A 25,027-nucleotide genomic window follows, 5' to 3' on the forward strand; every position below is an offset into this window, starting at 1 on the left:
AGCCATCCCTTATTTTCTGCAGTTGTGAAAAAAAACAGCATTGTCCTGGAAAAACTGACTCCAGGAACCACATACTGTCCCAACTCTTCATTGGCAAAACGCTGTTTCTCTGAAGAGAAAATTCTCACCATCAAAACAAGTGCTTGCGGGTGAGAGGATGGGCTCCTGACAAACGGGGCCGCCGACCTGCACCAGAAAACCCAGGAAGACAGGGTTGGGGTGGGGTGGGTGGGTCACACACTCCGGAAACGGAGGCCACGTCCCCTTGTCCCCTTGCTGACTGAGGCGGGGGTGGGGACGGCCAGGTCACGTGGTAGGCCCGCGCTCACTGACCGCGAGCCCAGGATGGCTTGCCCAGGCTCTTGCAGGCCATGAGACCACTAGATCCGACGTGTACCGACACACTCGGCCTACTTAGCGCCGCCGCCGACGGATCTCTCCTCGTCAGCAGCGGCTCCCTCGCTCCGCACTTCCCCCACCCCAGCCTCCACCCCGTTTCATCCCGGCATCCTCTGCGCCGCGCCAAGCAGCGGCGCGCGGGAGCCGGGCGTCGTTCCTCGCCTGCCAGCCAGCATTGCTATGGCAACGCAGCTGCCCCGGCTATGTCGCTGCAACCCGCCCCTCCGTCGCGGGTGTTCATGGAACTGGTTCCCTGGGCTAACCTGGGCCGGGAAAACAACCCGATCCCGACCTTGGAGACGCAGCCCGTCGGCAGCCGTTCCCACGCTGCGAAGGCCCACCCCGGAGCCCGCGAGGTCCACGTGAGCGGCGCGGCCGAGGTGTCCGCCAGCCCGGACCGGGCGCAGGTGATCGTGCGGGTGAGCAGCACGAAGGAGGCAGCCGCCGAGGCCAAGAAGAGTGTGTCCCGCCGCCTGGACTACATCACGCAAAGCCTCCAGCAGCAGGGTCTGCAGGTGAGCCTGCGGGGCGGGTGACCCTGGAGCTTTAGGGCAGATGCTTTGTTACCCCGGTATTCCTTCCAGGGCGCAGTGGATGCTTTGACCCTCCCTTCTCGAATCTAAATGACAGCAGTTACTGAACCTGAAATCCCGAATGCAGATTGGGGAGGTTTTTAATCTGGTCACCTTTGCTCCTCCGGTGATTTTGTTTTTAAGCTTAGAGCGATGAAGTGTTTTCTTGAAAAGTTACCTGTAAATGCTTGCCTAAGTAGAGGGTTGGACCACAACCCCCCTTTGTGGGTAGTTTTTATTCTGCCTACATGTTGAAATTGGCAGGTGAGGAGGAGCTTGAACTGCGTCCTCCCAATCAAAGGTTCCTGTGGAGTGGGTCTTAAGTGTCATTGCAGATTTAGCACCCGTTTTTGGTTTACGATGACCACCTACTCCACATTTCCCAACTTTTTTAGTTTTAACTTAAAAAAAAAAATCAGGATGTGTAGCTATCATAGGTAAAATGCTTCTACTTCCTAGACACATCCGTGAAACAAATCACCTTAAGCCTCCTTTAAGGAATGGGGCAAAAACGGAAATAGCCCTAGTTACTCCACACATCAACTCTTTTAGGCATGTTTTAATATCCCAGTTTTCCAGATTTAGAGAGATAAAATAATGCTCTGAACTTTAAAGAACGATATTTGAAACCCTATTCCTGAAACCACAATCGAGGTTGCTTTCAACTTTGTCACGCTTCAGAAACTTAGAAGCCACAGACAGCTATCTCAAGGTTATCGTTGTACAAAACAGGACCCGAACTGCAGGAACCATGATTTTCTGGGGTAACTTTGAATTGTTCAAAGTGAAACAAAATCTTACTTCTGTACTAGAAATGCCATACCTTCGAAAATCAGGTCTCTATTTTTAAAAGAAAATGTATTTGTGTTGCATTTAAAACCAGAATAACTGAAATGACCTGGGTGGGGGAAAAACAAAAACTTTCTAAGTTATTTTACAGTTTAGAAAGTTTAAATGTTAATTGTAAATAATGTAAATAAAGTGGATTTAAAATATAAAACAGTCTCCTAAGTAACCTGTTGCAGTCCTGTTTGAATAATGTAGTTAGTATTTTATGTCATTAATAATCTGAATCCATGTTTCTAACTCCTAATATGTAAAACAAAATAAATACAGTAATTACATTCAAAGTCATTGTTCAAGGCAAGGTACAGGAGGACTGTAATCTCCCAAATTATCTTTGCTCAAGGAGGAAAGCACTCATACAGATAGTTTGTTCAACAGATAGTATAAAAATCACTAATGGTATTTCTCAGGGTAAATTATGGTCTTCACAAAGTCTTTATAACATTATATATTTTAAACTCTGAAATATTGGCTTGTAAATACATACTCTTCTGATTCAAGGACCCCTTTCAATCTAAATACCTGCTTAAGGGGTGGAACCTGACTTTCTCATCCTTTCTCCCTGGCTTCTGTCCCCTCTCAGTCTAGATAACTTCTACTTGTTTTTAAAGACCCAGACCAAAATCACAGTCTTGGCATTCCTTTCTCAACCCTAATCCCTGCTATACAATTCTCCACTTTTTACTTCAAATAAAGTGTTCTGTCCCCTCTCAGTCTAGATAACTTCTACTTGTTTTTAAAGACCCAGACCAAAATCACAGTCTTGGCATTCCTTTCTCAACCCTAATCCCTGCTATACAATTCTCCACTTTTTACTTCAAATAAAGTGTGTCAGTCAATTTAATTCTTGCACTGCTCACTCAGAATGATGACATTTGAGTAATGTTCATATACATAATGCATATAATGGAAAATGCTTTTAAACAAGAGAAAAAGTTGAAACAATTCATAAGCTGTTAGCTCAATTATTTGTAGATCATGGATTTATGAATTTGTGTGAAGATATAGCAATCCATTTTAGCATTGTTTTATTGGGAAAATGTTGTAAAGTTCTGAATAGTGTTTACTTAGCCGAGAACCATTTATTAGGCATCTCAATTTCAGCTCTGCGTGGTACTTAACCTAATGTGGTCTTAACTTCAGGGGCTGCTATAACGAAATATCACTGTTTGAGTAGCTCCCAAAACTTAGTGTTTGTAGTCCTGGAGGTTAGCAAGGCTAAGGCTTTGATTTGGTCTGGTGAAGATTCAGTTCATGGTACATAGATGGCGCCTTCTCCCTGTGTCCTTACATGACAGGAAGGGACAAGGCATCTCACTGGGGCCTCTTCTTACTAAGGACACAACTAGTTCCATCCATAAGGCTTCACCCTCATCATCTAATCTCAAAGACCATTTTATACCCTCACACCTGTGATTAGGTTTTAATACATGAATGGGGCATACAAACATTGCAGATTAGAGTGAATAATTTGTTTGCCTACTCATAATTGTACTATTTTCAATAACTATATATGCCTCAGGCAAGTTGGTAAGCAATAAGAAGAGAGATAATGATTGTGTGTGTGTGTGTGTGAGAGAGAGAGAGAGAGAGAGAGAGAGAGAGAGAGAGAGATTTGAAAGGCAAAATATTTAGAGACATTTATCTTTTTTCTCCAAACCTGACTTATCACCAGTTCCCAAAGTGCCAATCACACAAGTATGTTTAGTTTTTTCTTCCAGTAAAAGCTTTAAAAAGCAACTATATGTTTCTTTTTTTAATTTATATATTAATTTTATTCTATGTTTTTTTCTTTTTCCCCTTTTATTAAACATAGATTCTTTTCTTATACAATATAATCTGAATACAGTTTTCCTTCCCCCTACTCCTTCCAGTTCCTCCCTACCTCCACTCTTTTCTATCTCATTAGAAAAGAACAGGCTTCTAAGAGATAGCAACCAAACATTTAAAAAAAAAAAGTATAAGATAAAACAGAAATCATCATGTCAAAGTTGGAAAAGACAAGCAAACAGAAAAATTAAAGAACCCCAAGAGAAGGTGCAGGAATCATCGAGCTGCTCCTTCACACATCCAGGGGTGTCATACAAATACTAAGCTAAAAGCTATAGTGTATATGCAGGGTACCTGGTGCAGACCCATGTAGGCCCTGTGATTTTTGTGATCTCTCAAGGCTTGCTTGAATCACACAGTCTATGAGATCATATGAGTGTTGCTTAGTTATTTTAGAAGGCCTTTGTTCTCCTGTTGTCCCTCCCCTCTTTCTTGCCCACTGCTCCTGCCTCCTCTTCCCTGAGGCCTGAGGGAAGGGATTTGATGGAGACAGAGGCAATAAGTTTTCAGTCTTCTGCTGCTGGAAACCCATGCTCAGAATAGAACAGTATGATTCATGCTGCCATGAAAGTACATGTATAGTACTTATTTTACCTTAAGAATTCCAGAAAGACTTCATAAAGGAAGTGACATCGGTCAAAATGTTAAGCACTGGCCAAAGACCAGTTCCACATCAGAAATGCGGCAGGCAGGCAGGCAGGCAGGCAGGCATATATATGCTAACAGCACTCTGAGTAGTTTGGTTCGGTGTGGCTGCAACGCAGAAGACACTGGGCAGCCTGGGAGAGATTTCAGACACTAGAGGAGAGAACTGGAGGCTGAACATAGAAGTGTGTGGCTATACAGCTTTACTGACAAGCAACCTGAAAGAGAAAGAGTCTATTGTGGTTCAGTTTCAAAGGGTCTCACCATGGTGGCAGGGAAGGCCTGGTGGCAGGAGCCACTAAGTTTCTGCAGCATGACCTGTTCACATAACCCTGAGCAGGAAACACAGAATGGGACCAGAAGTTCATAGACATGGTATTTTCAAGTTAAGCTTTTTCCATATAAATTTTTAGTCATAATACTTTGCCCATTTTTCTTTGCCTTTTCTGCCTTTTAAGATTACCAATAACTTATTGATGTCATATATGCAAAAAACAAATCTGCATCTTGGTCATATAACTTACATAGTTTTAAGCTCTCAAAGTTTTGACAGTTTATTTAGCCAAATTTGTTCATCTTTTTTGTATGTTTTCTACCTTTAATATACTGTTTATTCAGTCCATAGTTCTAAGGCAATATGGCCATTAGATGACACATCCTGGAACCTTTAGAGACCCTAATAGTTCATTAAATATTCTATGCTTGGAGTTTATTCTGGTAAAATAACAAGAGTTTTATTTTCTGTTAACAAGATAGGAGGCTGTACCTGATATCCTTCATTAGTCAGTGTTAACCTCGAAAAATGATAACTCACCTTTAAAAAAAAAAACACCATTTTACATAACTGCAAAGTCAGCTTATTTTGTGGCTAGTCAGGTTTGATGTGGCTAGTCCCCTGACTTTCCTGGTGTCTTCCTGTTTGACTCAACGTGCTGCAGCCATCCCAATCCTTATACCACACAATGATAAGTCATCCTAAGAAACAGCCACAGTTAGTTATTGTAACCACGTTAGAAAGTCCTGTAAGCTGGAGACATGGTTCAGTGGTTGAGAGCACTTGTTGCTCTTTGCCAAGGACCTTTGTTCAATTCCTAGTACACACATGGCAGCTCACAGCCCTCTGTTAACTCCAGTTTCAGGAGATCTGATGACCTCTTCTAAACTGTATGGGCACCAAGCATACACATTGTACATATACATATATGTGAGCAAAGCTCTCATACACAGGAATAAATACAGAAACAAGGCCTGGTGGACAACCTAAACTTCTGTTTGTGGCAAGAGAAATGCTATAGACAAACTAACTTATATTTTGCTATCTGCATATCTGTGGTAAGCAATTGTGCTAATCCAAAATGGTTGTGATCTCTCAAGGCTTGCTTGAATCACACAGTCGCTGCTCAGGAGGAGGAGAGTAACTATGACATAAGGATTCCATACTGCCTCTTGTTTTGAAATATTCCAAGTCTTTGGATTTTGCATTCTTAGGAGATTTTGACCCAGACCTAGAGTAAAACAATGGGTTCTTGGGGTGCTCCTATATTATCCACAGTTTAAATTATTACATCTTTGTAAAGCCTTTAAGGCCATGTTCTCCCCTCATTACTGTCCTGGAAGGATTTCCTGCCTGCAGGGAACAGGGCATGTTCAATGGGAACATGGAGATACAGTCTGTAATTGTGATGGTAAAAACTTCTACAGTACAAGTAGAACTTCCCTTTATATTTGCTATTAGGCATATATATTTCAGAACAACTGCTGATTTTACAATATTGTGCCATAGTAAGTATATTCAAAATTTTTCTGTACAGTTGTATGGTTTTTTACTTTTTAAGTTTATTCATATATAGCTTTTTATGGCCATTGAGACTGTTACCCTACTTTTTCATATTACTTAAATATCTATTCCTGTATTGACCAATAATGTGGAAAGCTATAGAGTCAGAACTAGATTGACCACAGATAGTTTATTAAGGAAGTACTCACGAGACATTCAGCCAGGCAGGAGAGGGAAAAGAGAGCTGCATGCATCCCTTATGTTTAAAGCCTTGCTACGTCACTCTGACCACACCCACCTGTGCCAGCCCCCAAGCGGGTTCGTGGTAGGCATTTCCCCCTACAATTCCCCTTTTAGTCTAAAAGAGGATTAAAACTTAGCTGTGTAATTGTCTATAATTAACAATCATAAAGGTGAATTACAAGAAGTTATAATAATCTACTAATGTCACATCTTAACTATATCTATTCCAACTAAACCTTAAAGTCATCTGAAAGAGACGTCCAAGCTTGAGCACCTCCTTCCAAGCCCAACCTAAAACAATAGGAAACTAGCACTAACTAGGTGTCAACAGTGGGAAAAGGGGCGTAGTATTCTCCAAGCTACTTCCTGCTGAACTGGGACGAGGACAGTCTCCTGGGGTCCTGTGGGAAGAAAATGTTAGTATAGTGAAAGTCCTGAATGGGTTATATCCAGTCCGTGTCTGGTGGGACATGCTTGATTGAAGGTCCAGGTTGAAGTCCTTATCTTGATTGAAGTTCTTGTATTGATTGAAGTCAGTACCTGAAGTTCTGGCCAGAGTGTCAGTTGAAAGGAAGCAAGTTGGATCCAGTGTACTCGAGAAGGTGTGGCCCATTTTCTTTCTGGAGTGTCCAGGGATTGCTGTCAGGCAGTTCTTCATTGGCTGTGTGTGACTCAAACATAAATGTTAGCAGAGAAATTTTTACTTGTATATGTGTGCATACCGGGAAAGGCAACAATGGGAAAATAACAATCATGAGGGATGTATACCTGGAGAGAAAGAGCCAAAAAAAGACAAATGACAGTCCCCAATTTTTCTCTTATTCTGTATTACATCAATTGGCTTTTTGATATAGTACAGAAACTCTGAATTTCATTTTAACAATGTACTTGGATTTAGAGGAGGAAAGCCAAATCCAACTCTAAAGCCAGCATTGGTTTAATTGAATAGGGACTAGGAAGTAAAGAGAAATAAATGTAGATGTATTTTTAGAGTTTTGTTTGATGGATATGGCTACCTTCTCTTCTTTAAGTATCTACCGATGGAGTGTCTTTTGCCTTCTGGAGATGAGTTTTCCTGTAAAAATAAAAACAAAACACTTCCCTTTCCTTTGTGAGGTTTCTATACAGTTTATGAGAAGTACCTTGGTTGTATACCTGTCATTTCTCCTCATCCAGAGGAATTTCTTTTTTGACTTGAATCTTGATCAATTTTGATGTTATAATATTTGAAAAACTGTTCCAATTTAGTGGAAACATATGCTGGAGCATTGTCAGTTTTATCTGCTTTCCACCCATTGTAATTCTTTTTCCATCTCAGCGAATAATGTTCGTGGACTGTTTAAGTCCTTGTTCCCTTTAAGGGCCATTTTTAAATGCTTTAAGTCATGTCCTACACCAATTATTGTCTGTAGTTGAGAAATTTCTCCTAGCAGTTTCTGCAAACGATTAAGATTTTGATAACGATCTCTTCTAATTTGTACTTTTTGAGGCCTGATTCTTTGTAAGTCTATCTTGTAACCTAAATAATTAATAGAATCTCCTCTTTGTATCTTTTCTGGGGCAATCTGTAAACCCCAACGAGGTAGAACTTCCTTCACTGTTTCAAACATTCATTCCAATGTTTCTTTATTAGAATCTGATAATAAAATATCATCCATATAATGATAAAGTATGGATTGTGGAAATTTATTATGAATTATCTCTAAAGATTTTTGCACAAAGTGCTGGCACAAGGTAGGATTATTTAACATTCCTTGTGGCAAAACCTTCCACTGAAATCTCTTAACTGGATGTGAATTATTAAGAGTTAGTACAGTAAACACAAATTTTTCTCTATCATTTTCTTGTAACAGTATAGTGAAAAAACAATCTTTCAGATCAATGACTATGATCAGCCATCCCTTAGGAATCAAGGAATGCAAAGGCATTCCAAGCTTCAGAGAGCCCATTGGCTGAATTATTTTATTGATGGCTCTCAGGTGGGTCAGCATTCTCTACTTACCTGACTTATTTTTGATAACAAATGCAGGAGAATTCCAAGGGCTGGTAGATTCTTCTGTATGTCAGCATCTAGCCTTGCTACATCACTCTGACCACGCCCAAGTGGTCATGGTCAGTGTCACCTGTGCCAGCTCCCAATCAGGCGTGGTCAGCATTTCTCCCTACAGACCAATTTGTTTTAAACGTCTGCCTTTTATATGTATGAAGAAACAAAATTGTAACTATAAGGAAAGCCTCGTGAAATAGGCTGGCATGGTAGATTTTTCAGCCTTAGCACTGTTGACACTTTCAGCTAGATAATTCCCTTTTGTTGGGTTAACCTGTATATTGTAGTGTGTTTAACAATATCTCTGGCCCCTAACTTATAGTGTGGCCAAAATGTAGTCATTTAGGTATATATTGGTAAATACAAAGCCAGACCAAAAGGACAGATGTTTCATTATTCCATTCATATGACAGTCAGAAAGACAAACCTACAGAGGCCGCTCAGTGGTTGACTGTAAAGGAGATCTTGCACAAGAAACCTTGAATGTGGAGGAAAATTCTTCACTGTGCTGGAGAAGTTGGTATATTACTGTAAACATCTGTCAAAACCCAAAGAACTGTGAAGTCACAAAAAGTGAATATTAACATTCAAAAACTGGGGGGAGGCAAGGTATCAAACAGGCTGTTAGACATTAATCCCAGGACAGAATTTAGACTTGATAAAGGAACCCAATTCTGTTATAACAAAGGACACAGCTGTACTAAAGGGGGAGGGTGTCCACTTAAAATAGTGTTTTATCTGGAAACCACAGGGGTAGATAAAAGTGCAGAAACCATGCTCCTCTGATGGATAAATCTGTTTTCCAGCGTATACTAGTTAGCAGTTCAGAAACTGCCTTACCTGTATACAGGTGTTCAGCAAATGTGTGAGCAAATCTTCCTTCTCACTGGGAAGGGGGAATATGGAAGCAGAGTTAATTTACACTGAGTCTGACCTGTGATCAAGCATCAAGGGATTGATCTGAGATGGAAAGGGCATATAAGAAATGACATGCACAAGGACACAGAAAGACTGTTCTCTGATAGAGAGGCTGCAGCACTCCAGAAGCTCACTGTGTTTATTACATGCAGTAGAATGGGGAGGTGGGGTTATTATATATAGCCTAACAAGGAGGCAGGGTTAGTTAATCTCAGAGGAGCAGTCTCGAGGGTGGTAAGTGTGTGTGTGTGTGTGTGTGTGTGTGTGTGTGTGTGTGTGTGTTTAAATTAAAGAGGCAATTTTCTGCATACACTGTCAGCATTCTGACTGGAAAAGGCTTTGCCACTCCCATGGAGCCAAGGCATTGGTGTCCTTGACATGGCTGTGCCCATGTCAAATAATACTCATTCACTCAGCACTTGCTTCCTAGACAGAAGAACTCCATATCTGTGGGAAGGTTCAGGGACATTCATGGTCATCTAAGTGTATTTGTTGGTTGTGGGATCTTCTTTCCTCCTTCCTTCCTTCCTTCCTTCCTTCCTTTCTTCTATTTTTCCTTTGACTCATAGTTGGAGAAATACATTGGGGCAGGAAAGACATAGTGGAATTCTGTATTGTAGTATTATGGGGCCCACTTCTGTCTTTTGTCTTCTCTATCCATGTACTTTACACACAACTCGTTTTTAAATCATTATAACAACCAGCTGGTGTGTCTGTTGACCTGATTTTACACATGTGGAAGCAAAGGCTCAAAAAATACTGAATAACTTACCCAAAAGTACACGATAGGTACTTTGTCAAGTAAGTTCATACTTAATGTACAAGTGAAATAAATGACCAAAACAGAAGTGGGAACGGAGTCATTTCTGAACAGCATTTATAGGCCTCTGATTGATCTCATGGCAGTTTGAAGGAAGTTTGAAACATCAAGGCAGGCAGTTCATTTTGTAAACTGTGTGTCTTCCTATTTCAAACTCAGGCTTCTAAATTCCCAGGTAAAAACAACTGACTTAGTAGCCAAAGGTTTAGTAACTTTACTCTGGTACTTTGTGTTTCAGACAGAAAATGTAACAGTGACAAAGGATATTCGAAGAGTAGAAAATGCATATCACATGGAAGCCGAGGTATGTACAGAGTAATTGAAAGCACTTAACTTTGTGGAGGCAGCTGCAATCTAGCTGTATTCTCAAACTGAAATTTACCAGAGAAATGATTCTTATGGTGATGATAGAAGATGGTTTTTCTTAAAATTGTTCTGATAATATATATCTTGTGATGCTTTAAAATAAGTTTAATGAGATCTACTTAAGAGAAATGGTGTAGCAGGGAAATAGCAGCTAAGTACCACAGACTTTTAGTAATATTATCGGCTGGTGAGCAGGAATCACTACAGGAAAGAAATTTTCCTTAGATTAAAAACTATGTGAAAAAGCTGTAAAACATTCTATAAAGACACTTCTTAAACATTCTCTTGTTTCTCAATACAATTTCATGGTCACTGTGCTAAATATGATTTAAATTTTAAATCATGCAGTCTTTATCCACATTAAGAGGAAGCGCACTGTTTTCAGAATGCTCCATCCTTGAAAACTGAGATGCTGGCATGGCTGTGCTTCTCAAGTACTGGAGGTTGGCTTTTATATCACAGTGTGTCTAGGAGTGTAAGACTGCTGTTTTTGACTCTGTGTTTTCAGATAGATGCTTAGTCATAGGAAATGAAGATGACTGAGTTAGAGTAGAATCTTGTCTACCAGTGAGAAAATCTTTCTCTCTAGAGGTAGAAAACACCTCCGGAAGCCACTGGTGCTCTCCTGTCAGTTAGTGTGTTAGTGCTTCCTAGTATTAAAATCAAGGTTAGATCACTCAGGCTCCTACTTCTCAGAGATGAAGGGTAAGATCAGAGAAGCAGGACAGAATGGACATTGGAAAGGTGACTCCCTTGTCCCTCAGGATAGGAATTTCACCAATAAACAATCGTCTTAATTATCTTGTGATTGCTCTATCTAAAATGCAACTATCACAAGGAAATTTACAATTATTCATTATAAGCTTAGGCATCCATTTGGCATAAATTATTTTGACAGTATGAAGATTCTGAATTATAGAGTTTTAACGTTAGGATGATATTGGCTTCTTCTAAGGGTTTACCTATTAGGGATTCAAGTTGTAATGAATGTAGGAGTAGGCAATCCTAGTTAGGGGGGTAGATACTTTGTTTTTGTTTATTTTTTAGGTGGGGTCTCAATATGTAGCCCACATTTGTTGTAATTTAAGAAAACCGGTGCTCTAGAGAAAGAGCATGTGACAGGGTTCAAGCAGAGGGGTTTTGTTTGTTTGTTTGTTTGTTTGTTTTTTAATTAGGGAAAGGGATCATAAAAAGGGGAAAGGGAAGAGGGGAGACTGGCCTCCAGAGACAGGAACAACAGGAGAGAGGAGAAAGGAAAGAAGGGAAAGAGTGGGAGAGAGAGAAGGATGGGAAATATAGGCAGGGCCCTTTTAAAAGGGATCATACTGAATATGCACAGGTGGTGCTCTTAATGGCTGCAGCTGAGGGCGTATCCTGTCAAGAACAGGCCAGTACAGATGCCTGAATACTAACACTAGTCTCAAATTTATGCTCTTCCTGTGTCAGCTTACTGAGTGCTGGGTTACAGTCTGGCACCATCACCCCCAATTGTACATAGGTTTATTATTATAAAGGTTCACCAAGAGCACAGGGAAGGGATTTTTCCGGTACTGAACAAGGGATGGAAGACCAAAGGGTTTTTCAGATCACTGAGTTGTTCTAAGACTAAAGGTACCAATTCAGCAAGAGTCCTTGGCTGTTTGAGAATTGGGCTGCACTCTGCTCTTCCTTCTCCTGTAGTTTTCTGATGTCTTCAGAAAGAGTGTGATTGGTTGGGTGGTAGTGGCACATGCCTTTAATCCCAGCACTTGGGAGGCAGAGACAGTCAGATCTCTATGAGAGTTCAAGACCAGCCTGGTCTACTAGGATAGCCTCCAAAGCCACAGAGAAACCCTGTCTCAAAAAACAAAAACAAAACAAAAAAAAACAAAAACAAAAAGGAAGGAAGGAAAGAAAGTGTGTGACTCCCTGGACACAGGACTCCCTGGAATCCAGACCTTATACTATACTCTACATCCCAGTATATGGTTGCCTTTAGGTCATTATCAATTGTCAGTGGAGATCATGGTAATACAAGATACAAAGTGCACTAACCTGTTCAAAAAGAAAGATGGGTGACTTTATGGCAATGAATGTAGCAAATTCTACAAATGTCTAACATATTCTAGTCTTCTCATGAACTACTAAATGTATGTATTATGGTTAAATGGTAGTTAGACATATAAAACACATTAGCACAGAAGCACATAATATGATTTAAAAATTTACAGATGGCTTGAATAGATATTTGTAAGCAGGCTTTTCTTTCCCACCTGCCAGTTCCCAAATAACCAAAATGGATACTTATTATTTATAAATGCTTGGCCATTGACTCAGGCTTATTACTAACTAGCTCTTACAACATAAATTAACCCATTTCTATTAATCTATGTATTGCCATGTGGCATGACTTGCTCCTTTTGCATCTCCTGGCAACTCCATTGTCTCTGCCCTTCTTCATCCCAGCATCCTTAGTTTGGGTGTCTCACCTATACCTTCTGCCTGGCTACCTGCTAGTCATTCTTTATTAACCAGTGAGATAATACATATTCACAGTGTACAGAAGGATTATGCCACAGCAGATATTTATCAAAATGCCCCAATGAAGGGGCATTCAGCATCTCTAATTTTCAGAGAAATAGAACTCAAAACCACAATGAATTATAACATCACACCTCTTAGGATGGTTATTATCAAAAAAGCAAAACACAGTGTTATGTGTGGAGGTGGAGATGTTAGAACCTTATACATCGCCAATGGCAATGTAAAATGGTAAAGTTTGTTTAGAAAATAATATGGATTTTTTCAGAATATTAAACAAACTCCCAGATGATCTAGCAGTTCTACTTATGTGTGTATGTCCAAAAGCTTTTACACCATCTGGATCTGGAAGAAATACCTGTACGCTAGTCTCCACATGCCTTCTCTGCAGGGGATAGGATCCAGTGCTTACTTGAAACCACAAACACTGCTAAAGCAGGTATATGTTGTTTCTTCCTAAATGCCCTGCAGTATTGTTGCACAGTAGCAGAATTAATCTCTCCTTTCACACAAAATCTTTTGTCTTCTATTGTTCTTGTGGGAAAACAATGCAAAGGGAGAGCCATGGAGGCCAGAGAGGTAGCTTGGTGGGTAATTGTTCATTGTATGGGCATAAGGACCAGAGCTTGGATCCCTGGCCCCCACAGGAAAAACTGGGCATAGTAGCTTCCGCTATCCCAAACTGGGAGGAGAAGAAAGGAAAATTTGAGGACTCCCTGACCAGCCGATCCAGCCAGTTGGTAAGTTCTAGGTCCAGTGGGAAACCCTGTCTCAAAACGTAAGATGAGGAGAGGTAGAGGAAGATACTCAAGGCTAGCTTCCAGCCTCCACAAGTGCATGCACAGGCCTTTATACCATACCTACATACAGCACCCTCCCCATGTACACAAGCCATCCAGTCTTTAATTTTAGCTGGAGGGAGAGTGCGTAGGGAAGATTGCAGGTTTTAGGCCAGTCTGAAATACATAGCCAGATCCCATCTCAAAAATAAACCATTAAAAGGGGGAGGGGAGCTAATGGTAAACCTAGAATTCTATGTCAAATGTCAAATAAAAATCCAGAAATAAAAGCCAATTAAAGGGTTTTTTCATAAGCTGAGAGAATTCATTACCTAAAGACCTGTTTTTCAGAAATGTTTAGTAGTATCATTTGGGCAAAAGAAAATATCAGAAAGAAAAAGGCATCTGTCTACACAGTGGGATAAAGAACATGGCAAATGGGAACTGTTTATCCTAATAGATATTTTTCTAAAGTATGTCTTTTAAAATCTCACTTACCATACATAGAAGTTAAATAATAGTAATAATGTGTAATTCAAGATGGAAAATATTAAAGTGTACTATTTAGGTTCATATATGCATAATATACCTCTTGTAAATAGATAATGATAAAGCTAGACATGTAAATACTAAAATAGCAGTACAACTAATAAGCAGAGCAAAGCAAGTGTTCCCACACAAAGAACACATCATTCAAATGATAAAGTGGTAATCAAGAGGATATACACTGCTTAATACACTTCTAATATTATACAAAGCTTCAGAATACTTAGTGTAAAGATGATAAAACTTGTAAGGTTTTAGTAGAAAATTAGCTTACACGTTGTGGTCCAGCTAGTCTCCCAATGGAAAGGCCAAGAATCTGGTAGTGTTCAGTCCAGGAGGCTGTATATCTCAGCTGGTTTTCAGTCTAGTTAGAGTCCCAGAGAAGGAGGCCAGTGAGACAGTGAACTCACCAGTGAGGGTAAGGGCAAGCAGGCAAAGAGCAAAAGCTGCTTTCATCCTGTTCAGGTGCTTGGCTTTTAGTTGATGCCCAATGCAGTCAAGTTGATAACCAAGATTAGCCAACACAAGAAGAAAGCAGTAAAAATAGAAGAGATTTGACTGCCAGCCAGTTTGACCTGCTTGACATTTATAGAACACTCATTTCCAAAATAATGCACCCCTACTTTTCATCTGGAGCATTTCCAAGTCAGGTTATGTTCTGGGCCAGTAATAATAAGCACAATTGAAACATGAACAGTATGTTCTCTGACCATAGTAGAATTAAGTTAGAAACCAATAGAAATTTCTCAAGGAAACCATGCAAGTATTTAGCATTTAAGTGGCATGCTTTTCAATAACGTGTATTGAAGAAGAACTTAAACAGGAAAAGGTATATAAGTAAGCTTAAGAAAGACAACATTCCAACTGTGTAGACCTTTCCAGAAACTGAAAAAGGTGTAATACTTCCCAGCTCACTTTTTGGAGTCAGAAGGTAACAAAACTTGGTGTGTATGGAGTGTGGGGTAAATATCAGAAAGAAAACTACAGACCAGTATCAATCAGATATATTAATTTAAAACAAAAGTTTTAGCAACCCCAACTCAGTTATATCTATACATGTAGTAGTGGTTTAGTTTTTATTGTTAACTTGATGTAATCTAGAATTACTAGAGACTTAGTGAGGGATTGTCCTGATGAGGTGGCCTGTATGCATGTCTGTGGAGGACTGTCTTGATTATGCTAATGATGTAAAGACCGGGCCCACTATGAGTGGCACCAGTCTCTGTATTTGGGCTCTGGCCTGTATGAAAATGGAGAAAGTGAGCTGAGTGGTCAGCCAACATTTATACTGTCATTTCCTCTGCTCTTGACTGGATGTCACTGACTGTCTCATGTTTCTGCTTTGATTTCCCGTCAGTGATGGATTGTAACCTAGAGTTTTAAGACAAATAAACCCTTTCCCTCTTCAAGTTGCTTTTGTCAGGGTTTTATTACAGCAACAGGATAGAGACTAGGCCTTAGATACACAAGATAATCCATAATAGCCAAGTATGATTTATCCCAAGCATAAAAGGTTGGTTTAACATTTGAAAAAATTGATCATTCTGAGTCACCCTGTTAAGAAACCAAAAGAGAAAAATGACAGGTTCATTTTGGTGGATTCAGAAGAGGCATTTAATAAAATCAACTCTTAATAAAAATGTTTAATAAAAATAGCTTAATTCTTTGCAAGCCCAGTATAGTGGCATATAACTTTAATCTCAGCACTAGGGATCTCTGTGAGTTTCTGGCCAGCCTGGTCTACATAGTGAGACTGTGTCTCACTGTGTCAAAATTAATTAATTTGATAAGGGGCATCTATTTAAAAAACCTGCGGGTAACATTATACCTTTATGGTGAAATACTCAATACTTTGTGCTTAAGACCAGGTACCATATAAAGATGATGGCTCCTCTTATGGCTTCTTTTTAACATTATACTTGAAATTCTTCTAGTCAGTGTAGTTTGGGTAGGGGACAAGGATAAAAATATCCAAACTGAGAAGGAAGGAGTAAAACACTCTTTACTCAGGAACAATACCACCATCTATCTAGAAAATGTTATGTGAAAAAAGTCTATTAGCAATTGTAGACATAAATTTTCAATGTCAAGGGATACAGCTGATAAAATATGCTAAAGACTATAAAACATCTCTAAAAGACCTAAGTAAGTGGAGAAATGTATCTTCTTTATGATTTGGAAGACCCAACATTATCAATACTTGTTCTCCCTAAAGTGAGTTATACATAGATTTATTACAATCCTATTCTAAATCCTAGCTAGGCTTTAAAAATAGAAATTGGCAAACTGAGTAAAAAATACATTCAGAAATGCAAAATATCTCCAACCACTTTGAAAAGCATCTTTTAGTTATAATAGCCTCAAACTGGAAACAAATGTTTCATACAAACTGTGGTTTTATCCACATGACAGAACAGTACTCAGTAAAACAATTATGCAAGAACATGGCTGAAATTGCATGGGTGTTGTGCCAAGTTAAAGGAGTCCATCTCCAAAGATGGCATATTGCTGGGAAAGCAGGTCTGTCCGTCAGAGACAGGTCAGGTGACTGCCACGGGCCTGGGAGTTGAGGAGCAACCAGTAATAAAATTAAATGAGATTTGTGAAGGATGGGACAGATCTAATTATTTAGAAAGGGGAGAAGGGCTCTTGGCCCAGGAGAAGACTGAGCAAGTAACTTACTCTCCAGGGGCCTCTAAAGCCCAGGAGCCGGCTACACAGCAAGCTGGGGAATCTTCTGTCTGACTGGAACAAGCTGGGGTTTCTCCATGGCTGCCATAGTGACCATCATGGGGAAAACATGTGACCCTGAGCACTTCCTCTGCATCCATGGCCAACGGGAGATTAGGTTTAGGAACTTCTGTGAGGTGCTGAGCACTTAGGTCTCCAGTGTGGAAAGGTTCTGTAAGAAAGAGGGCAAAGTCTACTGCTGTACACATTATTCTGGCATGTTTGCACCCAAGTTTGGTGGCTGTGTTGGGGATGGGCTGGACAACTACATCCCAGTCTGTGGCACCCTGACTGCATGTGTGCTGGGAATGTTGCCTGCCTTTTGTCAACAGCTTCTTTGAGGGAATGGGCAGCAGTACTGTGAAGTGTACTCATGAGCTAGGTGGTTCTCTTCTGTTTGCTGCTGCTGCTGCTGCGCCATGGCAGTGCCAACAAGTTCCACCCCAAACACTTTTAAGTCAGTGCCTTCTGCCTCAAGCAGCCTCACTGCCAGAGCTTCCTCAGGCTTTTCTGCATTCACCTCCTTCATCTGCCTTTCCCCAACTGCTGCGGTGTCCTAAGGGCCTTGCCCCGGGAGTGATGGGGCACAACCAACAGAAACTAGAATCTTGTCATCGTCAGGTGCTGGCACAGAACAGGACCAGGATGTTGGGGTGTTGCCAGGTTCTCAGTACTCCAGAGCCTGGGGGCCTCCTTTCCTGTTCTGTGGCTATCTCTCCCAGGCTTCTTGCTGTTTGTCTTTCCCAGAGGTGGAAACTGGGGCCCATTCGGCTCCATGTGCATCCCCACAAACGGCCTGGTCAACACACCATGCTGGGGCCTCACACTCAAATTTAACCAATGGAGTCAGAGTGGGAGAACAGATAGGGTCGGCTGGAGGCCTTTCTCCCAACCTGTTTACCGAGACTGCTGGGGACACCTGGTCCCCTCAAATACCTCCTTCCATCCAAGGGTGGGTGTGCCCACAGGCCACTGAAGGTCTTTGGGTTTCCGCTTTCCCCTCTCCCAGGACTGGAGTGATGCCATGCTTCCTCATTGCCCCTTTTATTCATGCCTCAGGTTTACTGAGAAAGGACTCCCAGCAGTGATGGCGTATAGCCACTTTCTCCACCTCTGGGGATGGTGTGAGGCGGGGAATGTTGCCCACGCCTCAACACTGCACATGTTTGAACACAGTATCAAATTTATAGATTTGTATATTGAGGCTTTAATTTAGATTGCTCATATTGATTTTACTTTTCTATACAGGTGATTTTGAAGACATTTTAAACACATCCCCCTTTTTGTTCTTGTATTCTTGCCAGTGACCTTGGCTTTGGTATGGGGGAAAGCAGTTTGTTTTGTTTCTTCTAAGCACAAGCAAGTTAAGTTGGGAAAACCTCTTGACCTCGTTTTGTAAGTCCCCACCCCACCCCGGGACTGTTTTAAGCTACTATAACTTAAAACCTCTTCCTTACTTCTCAGGCCAAGTAAGTCTTAATTAAAACTGGTCTAAGAGGATTTGACCCTTTTGGACCAGGAATTTTGAATCTCATCTGTCCTGCCCAAGGAAGGCAAAGGGGAAAGTACATGTTGTGGAGCCAGTTCCTGCCTGAGTAAGCCACCAGGAAGCCTGTGTGTGTCCCCCCCCCCCCAGGAACTTTCTGACAGCAAAGAAAATCCACAAAATATTTTAGCCCCTTACTACTTCTCTGGGGTTCACTTCTTCCTTCTCATAAAAACTGATTTTGACAGAGAAGACCATAAAAGATTCCATTGGTTATATCTCTTCCTCACACTTTCCGGAGACTGGACAAAAGTGATTCCCTTTTCACAGGTAGGATTCATGCAAAGGGGAGTCTGGAAAGAAGGCCCCAAGATGTTACAGGGAAGAAGTCTAGTAGGGTTCAAGGTAAAGCATAAGATCTGTCAGAACAACAGGAGAATGTGTAGCTCTCTGTAGCAGGCTTTCTTGCACCACCAGCCCCAAATCATGACACAGAGACTTAGTATTAATTATGAAAGCTCAGCCTTAGCTTAGGCTTGTTTTTAACTAACTCTTATAACTTAAGTTAGCCCATGTGGCTCTTGGCTTTTACCTCTCCTACATGCCCTGCTTCCTCTGTATCCATCTGGTGACTCCACGTTTCTTCTTCCCTGAGACCTCTCTCTCCCCAGAAGTTCTGCTAACCTCTTCCTGCCTCGATATTGTCTAATATTGTCCATTCATCTCTTTATTAAACCAACCACAGTGACACATCTTCACACAGTGTAAAGTAATAATACACAACAGCTTTCATTCCCAGGGATGAAACGGGAGCAGCCAGGCCTTGACTTTGGTCAAAAGGAAGGCAATCCAGAAGGATCCATAGGTAGATTACCTAAACCAAGCATCAGCCTCTAAACAGAGGCCTAGTATGGTGAAGTTCAAGAAGTGCACTCTCTAAGTGCACGCTCTAAATATAGCAGCCAGCCCAGATCTGGGGAGGTTGGCCTGGGCACTTCAAAGGTTTGATATTGATTGTCTTTGGAGCTAGAGTGATGTCTCAGTGATTAAGAACACTGGCTGCTCTTCCAGAGAACCCAGTCCAGTTCCCAGCACCCATGTAGTAGCCCACAAGCATCTGTGACTCCATTTCCAAAGTATCTGATGCCTTTTTTCTGGCTTCCATAGTCATAGCACACACATGTAAACCAAACTCCCACACACATAAAATAAAAGTAAGTAAATCTTAAAAGAATGGTCTTTGAAAGAACATTGAGGATAGATTAAATTGGAGATACTGACTCACTATAAGGGAAAACTTTAGGCTTTGGAGGTTCCCAATCTTGAATTTAAAGTGATCCATTGAATCTTTGATGCCTTGACTGTTGCTCTGACCAGTATTTACTGAGACCAGATGGAACAATATTCTTCATTGGATAACATTTATGATTAAACACAGGTGTCTGTGCTGTCTGAGGTCAGCTTCTCTTCTGTTCCTCCTGCTCCTCTAGAACCTGTACATACTCATTTTAACAGCTTAAGACTGTGAAAGTCCCTTTAACAGAAAAGAGTTAGTCTTTCATTAAAAGCTTAAAAGACTACAGCTTTCAAGTTTTGGTGAAGGGAGACTGCTGCTCCGTATTTAAAGGTGGATGCATAGGGAAATAGATTCACTTCTGCACGTAACAAGCAGAAGGGGACATACCCCTCAGTGGTATCAGTAAAGGGTGACAGACTCACTACCAATCAGAAATGTAATTGAATAAATTAGACTAAGAGTTGAGTCGGAATGGTATCAGGGTTAGAAATTAGCCAAATGCTTTTAAATATATAAACAAATATTAGATCATTTTAAATTTCATTATCACAAGTCATTAATAAGAAAATAATATAGCTATAAGCATTAAATGTTTTTTTTCTTATCTGGTATATTCATTATCTGTTACTAATAAAGAATTTTATAATTTGGCTTTACCCCTCCCTCTCTCCCTCCCTTTTTCTCTTACTCCCTCCTTTGCTTTCATCCTTTCTCTATTTTTTTATTTGGCTCAGACAGGATCTTTCTGTGTAGCCCTGGCTGACCTGAAACTTGCTTTGTAGTCCTGGCTGGTCTTGAACTCACAGAGGTGTTCTTGAGTGTCTCCCAAGTGCTGAAATTAAAGGCGTGCACTACCACACCAGCTTGGCTTTACTTTTTATACTCAGATTTAAACAAAATTTTAAAACTACATGAGGCATAAAATAATTTCAAGTATCATTTCACTTACAGGTCTGCATTACATTTACTGAATTTGGAAAAATGCAAAATATTTGTAATTTTCTGGTTGAAAAACTAGATAGCTCTGTTGTCATCAGCCCGCCTGAGTTCTATCACACTCAGGGTTCTATTGAAAATCTTCGGTAAGTTAAGCACATCTTTAAATTATTCATTCTAAATAAAACTATTACGTGTGGCAGTTCTTTTAATGTCATACTAATCTTTACTTTTAATCCCTAAGGCGGCAAGCTTGTCTTGTTGCTGTTGAGAATGCATGGCGCAAAGCTCAAGAAGTCTGTGACCTCGTTGGCCAAACTCTGGGAAAACCTTTACTAATCAAAGAAGAAGAAACAAAAGAATTGGAAGGCCAATTTGATGATCAACAGGTATCCAGAATCCCAGGTTCATTAACTGTACAACAAAAAATCAAAAGTGCAACAATACATGCATCTTCAAAAGTGTTTATTACTTTTGAGGTAAAAGGGAAAGAGAAGAAAAAAAAGCATCTTTAAAATTCCAACTAAAGCATACTCTATTTGTATTTTCAAATCTGTTTTTATACATTTTATAGTGCTTATTTCTGTCCTGAACATACATGTTGTATGGTATATTGATGCTGTATAAAATCTGCCACTTTTTGAACATAATCCCACAGAATACTTATGCTCACTTTCTAGTTTCCAAAACACTCTGAGAAATACTGTGAGAAATAAATGTATTAAAATGCACTTTTGTATACTGACAATTTATACATTGAAAATAAAATTAACCAAAACCAGCTGATGTTGTTTTTTTTACTTCCAAAAACAGTTGTTATGTCTTGCTTTTACTTGCCCAGTTGTACAGAAATAGATAATCTGAGCTGCATATCTAGAAAAAAAATGTTTAGGTTCCATAAAAAATGCTTTCCATTTCATCAGTCTATATCTTTGCTCTTTGAAAAATTTTTCATACAATATATTTTGTATTGTACTCTTTACCCTCCCCCAGCATCCACCCAACTTTATATTCTTTCTCTTAAAACACCAAAATCAAACCAAACCAAACCAAACCAAAGCGCACGCGCGCGCGCGCGCGCACACACACACACACACACACACACACACACACACACACACACACACACACACGGATTCCGATTGGCCAAATACTCCTGATGGTGAGGCCTGCCCTGAGGCCTTTGAAGAAAAGTGTTTTTTTCTCTCTTCCAGCAGCTACCAATTGCAAGTAGCTTCTTGGTTATGGATGGGACTTTGTGCCCATTTCTCCTTCTCTGTGCTGGGATTTTGCCTGGCTTACAATTGTGCAAGTCTTGTGTAAACTGTCACAGTCTCTGTAAGTTCCTATGTGCATCAGCCTTGCATTTGAAGAAGTCATTTCCTGGGAGTCATCCATCACCTCTGTTTTTACAACCTTTCTGCCTTTTCTTCTGACTAGATCCCTGAGCCTTGGAGAGAGAGAGTTTGATGATGACCTCCATTTAAGGCTGAGTGCCCCGGAGACTTTCTGCACATGGTCCAGTTGTGCATATCTGTGTTAATCACAGTCTACTGCATGAAGAAGCTTCTCTGATGAGGGCTGAGCAATGCTCTGATCTGTGGGTATAGCAATATGTCTTATAAGTTATTTTATTGCCATATTCCTTTCATAGAATAGTAGTAGGTTTCTCCCTAGGGAGAATAGACAGTTCATGGGTTCTAGCCTCATTAACAGTGTCGGGTTTGAGTTCTACGGGAGAGTTGCTCATTCACATTCATTTCTATTTTACTCATAAAGCCAGAAATTGGGAACAGCTTAGATGTTTGTCTATTGATGAATGGCTAACAAAAATGTAGTAGATTTACGCAATGGACTATTATTCAGCTGTCAAGAAAAATAAAATTTTCAGGTAAATGACTAGTTCTAGAAGCAATCATTCTAAACTGAAGGAACCCAGACCCAGGAAGGTAAACATTGCCTGCTTTACGTGTCGATGTTAAGTTTTAAACTTCAAATGCCTGTGTTTCAATCAGAGTGACCACAATGGTAAGGTGCCTAGTAAGAGAATAGGAGGGAAGAGGGCATCTTCCAAAGAAGGAAAACAATACAGTAAAGGGACAATGGAATTAAAACAACATCAAAAAATTAGAACAGGAAGATTAAATGAGAAGAAGAAGGGGAGGGGGAACATAGGGAGGGACAACAAACACTAACTTTTGAAGTCATAGGAAACCTACTATTATAGAAGCATCCTAAAATATACATATTATAAAAGGAGTTTAAATACGGTTACCATACAGTGGAGGAGACAACACTCACAACTAGATACCATGTGCTACCAAATAAAATCCTCAATACCAGGAATAGGTTACATCTTTTTGAGGTGTTGGCCAAAGGGGTCCCATAGACACCCCCCCTTCACCAAACATCATAGGCTTTTGCCAAGGTTATTGGTTACTCTCCACAACCTGATGGTAAGGCTCTATTGACAAAGACACCACATACGGCATTGAACATGGAGAAACCGAGCTGATGCCCAACAAGAAGTTTCACTCTCTGTGACTAAGGTGCTACACATATTACTGGAGGAAAACCATTGCCATCAATCTGACCCAGCTATTAACCCTGTGAGCTACAGTAAGCAACCTGCCTACAAGATAGGCCCACTGGTACAAAAGTGACACAGACGTTATGGGAGTAACCAACCATTTTTTTTTTTTTTAATGTGGGTAGACTCTTCTACACACACACACACACACACACACACACACACACACACACACACACACACACACACACATGTATGAATATCCCTGGCTGCTTTTATGGTTCTATAAGTTGAAAGCAGTTAAATATCTAGAGATAACCCTTTAAGGCTAACAAGCACATTTTAAAGATTATTTGTTTAGTATGTGTGAGTAAATGTTAAAGCCTGCATGTGGAGAGGTCACTGGACAACTTTGTAGACTCAGTTTCCCCTTTCACCTTGCTGAGGTGGTGCCTTCCTTGTTTCTGCTGATACCAGTTTGTACTCCAGACAAGCTGATCAGAGCCTCCTGACAGCCCGCCTGTCCCTACTTCCCATTTTGTCATGGGCATGCTGTGGTTACAGATGAAGACAAAAGGTATAAAGTTGTCTGTCAGCTGATAGCAGTTTAACTTCTGATCACTGTGCGGCAAGACTTTTCCTGGTGAGACACAACACACACATGTACTCAATCCGGAGAGTCCATGGTTGACCCAAGTTTGGATACCACCAAAATATAATTGGTGAAACAATGAATTGTATAGGAATACAGGTGTGGGGGGGGCGGTAAAGGAGCAGAAATGACTCAGACAGCTGCAATACTGAAGCCCACTGAAGCATGGGTGACAGCTCACAAAGCTGGGGATCTGGAGCCACTGCGCAGTCTGTAGGCAGCTCAACAGGATGCAGAGTGTACTTTCCCGGTATCTCAGTTGGTCTAACCCTCTTCCAGGTAGCTTCTGGTTTCTGCTTCTTCCAGGCAGCTGGTCTGGTCTCAAGAGTCTTTGAAGCTTGGCTTGTCTGAGACTGACCCTCAGCAGTCTTTACTCTTTGGAGGGAGGAGCCCAGTAAATCTGGTCAGAGACTTCCTTTCTGAAGCTATCTTGAGTTGTTTACCTTTTGTCTTAAAGAGTTTACCTGCAGGGCTGGATAGCTTGGTAGTTATGAGCACTGACTTCACTTCCGGAGAATCAGGATTCAATTCCAAGCACCCACAAATGGCTCACAACCTTCTGTGACTCCAGTTCCATGGGATCTGCTGCCCTCTTCTGGCTTCCATGGGCAATGCATGTACATGGTGCACAGACATCAAAACAAAAACCAATCACAAATTTTAAATTGAATATGGTTGGTACACACCTTTAGTCTCCAGCAGCTGGGAGGCAGAGGCAGGCTGATCTCTGTGAGTTCAAGGCCAGTCTGGTCCACATATAGGGAGTTACAGTACAACCAGAACTACAGAGAGACCCTGTTTCAAAAACAAACAAAAAACCAAAAAAATCAAAAACAAAACGAAACAAACCCATTTACCTGCAGAATAGAATGTTTCAATGTGGAAGGAAACTGCTTAACAACACTGACAAAGTATACACTCATGATGGATGATATGATGTAAGAGGCTGCACTCTAAAGCTACAACAAACCTCTCCTGACCCTATTCCTGACAGAATGCTTTCTTATGAGCCCCTTTTAAAAAGGCACAAGAAGCAGAGCATGACAATTGGTAGTTAAAAGACAAAAAAATTGTTTTTCTAAGTATAT

General features: G+C 40.6%; 1 protein-coding gene across 2 annotated transcripts; it reads left to right on the forward strand.

The window, feature by feature from the left end:
• Positions 1-313: 313 nt before the first annotated feature.
• Positions 314-22,659, forward strand: Irak1bp1 (interleukin 1 receptor associated kinase 1 binding protein 1). 2 transcript variants are annotated; one of them, XM_027411053.2, is made up of 5 exons: positions 314-914; positions 10,336-10,401; positions 20,773-20,903; positions 21,002-21,146; positions 22,198-22,659. In XM_027411053.2, exons 1-5 carry the CDS (start codon positions 372-374, stop codon positions 22,225-22,227), a joined length of 915 nt encoding a protein of 304 aa, XP_027266854.1. In that variant the 5' UTR covers positions 314-371; the 3' UTR covers positions 22,228-22,659. The 2 variants fall into 2 exon arrangements, with proteins under 2 accessions (XP_027266854.1, XP_027266853.1); XM_027411052.2 differs by lacking the exon at positions 22,198-22,659 and having other exon boundaries at positions 317-914; positions 21,002-21,538.
• Positions 22,660-25,027: the final 2,368 nt, after the last annotated feature.

The sequence above is a fragment of the Cricetulus griseus genome, chromosome 4 (genome assembly GCF_003668045.3).
Source record: "Cricetulus griseus strain 17A/GY chromosome 4, alternate assembly CriGri-PICRH-1.0, whole genome shotgun sequence".
Classification (NCBI taxonomy): Eukaryota; Metazoa; Chordata; class Mammalia; order Rodentia; family Cricetidae; genus Cricetulus; species Cricetulus griseus.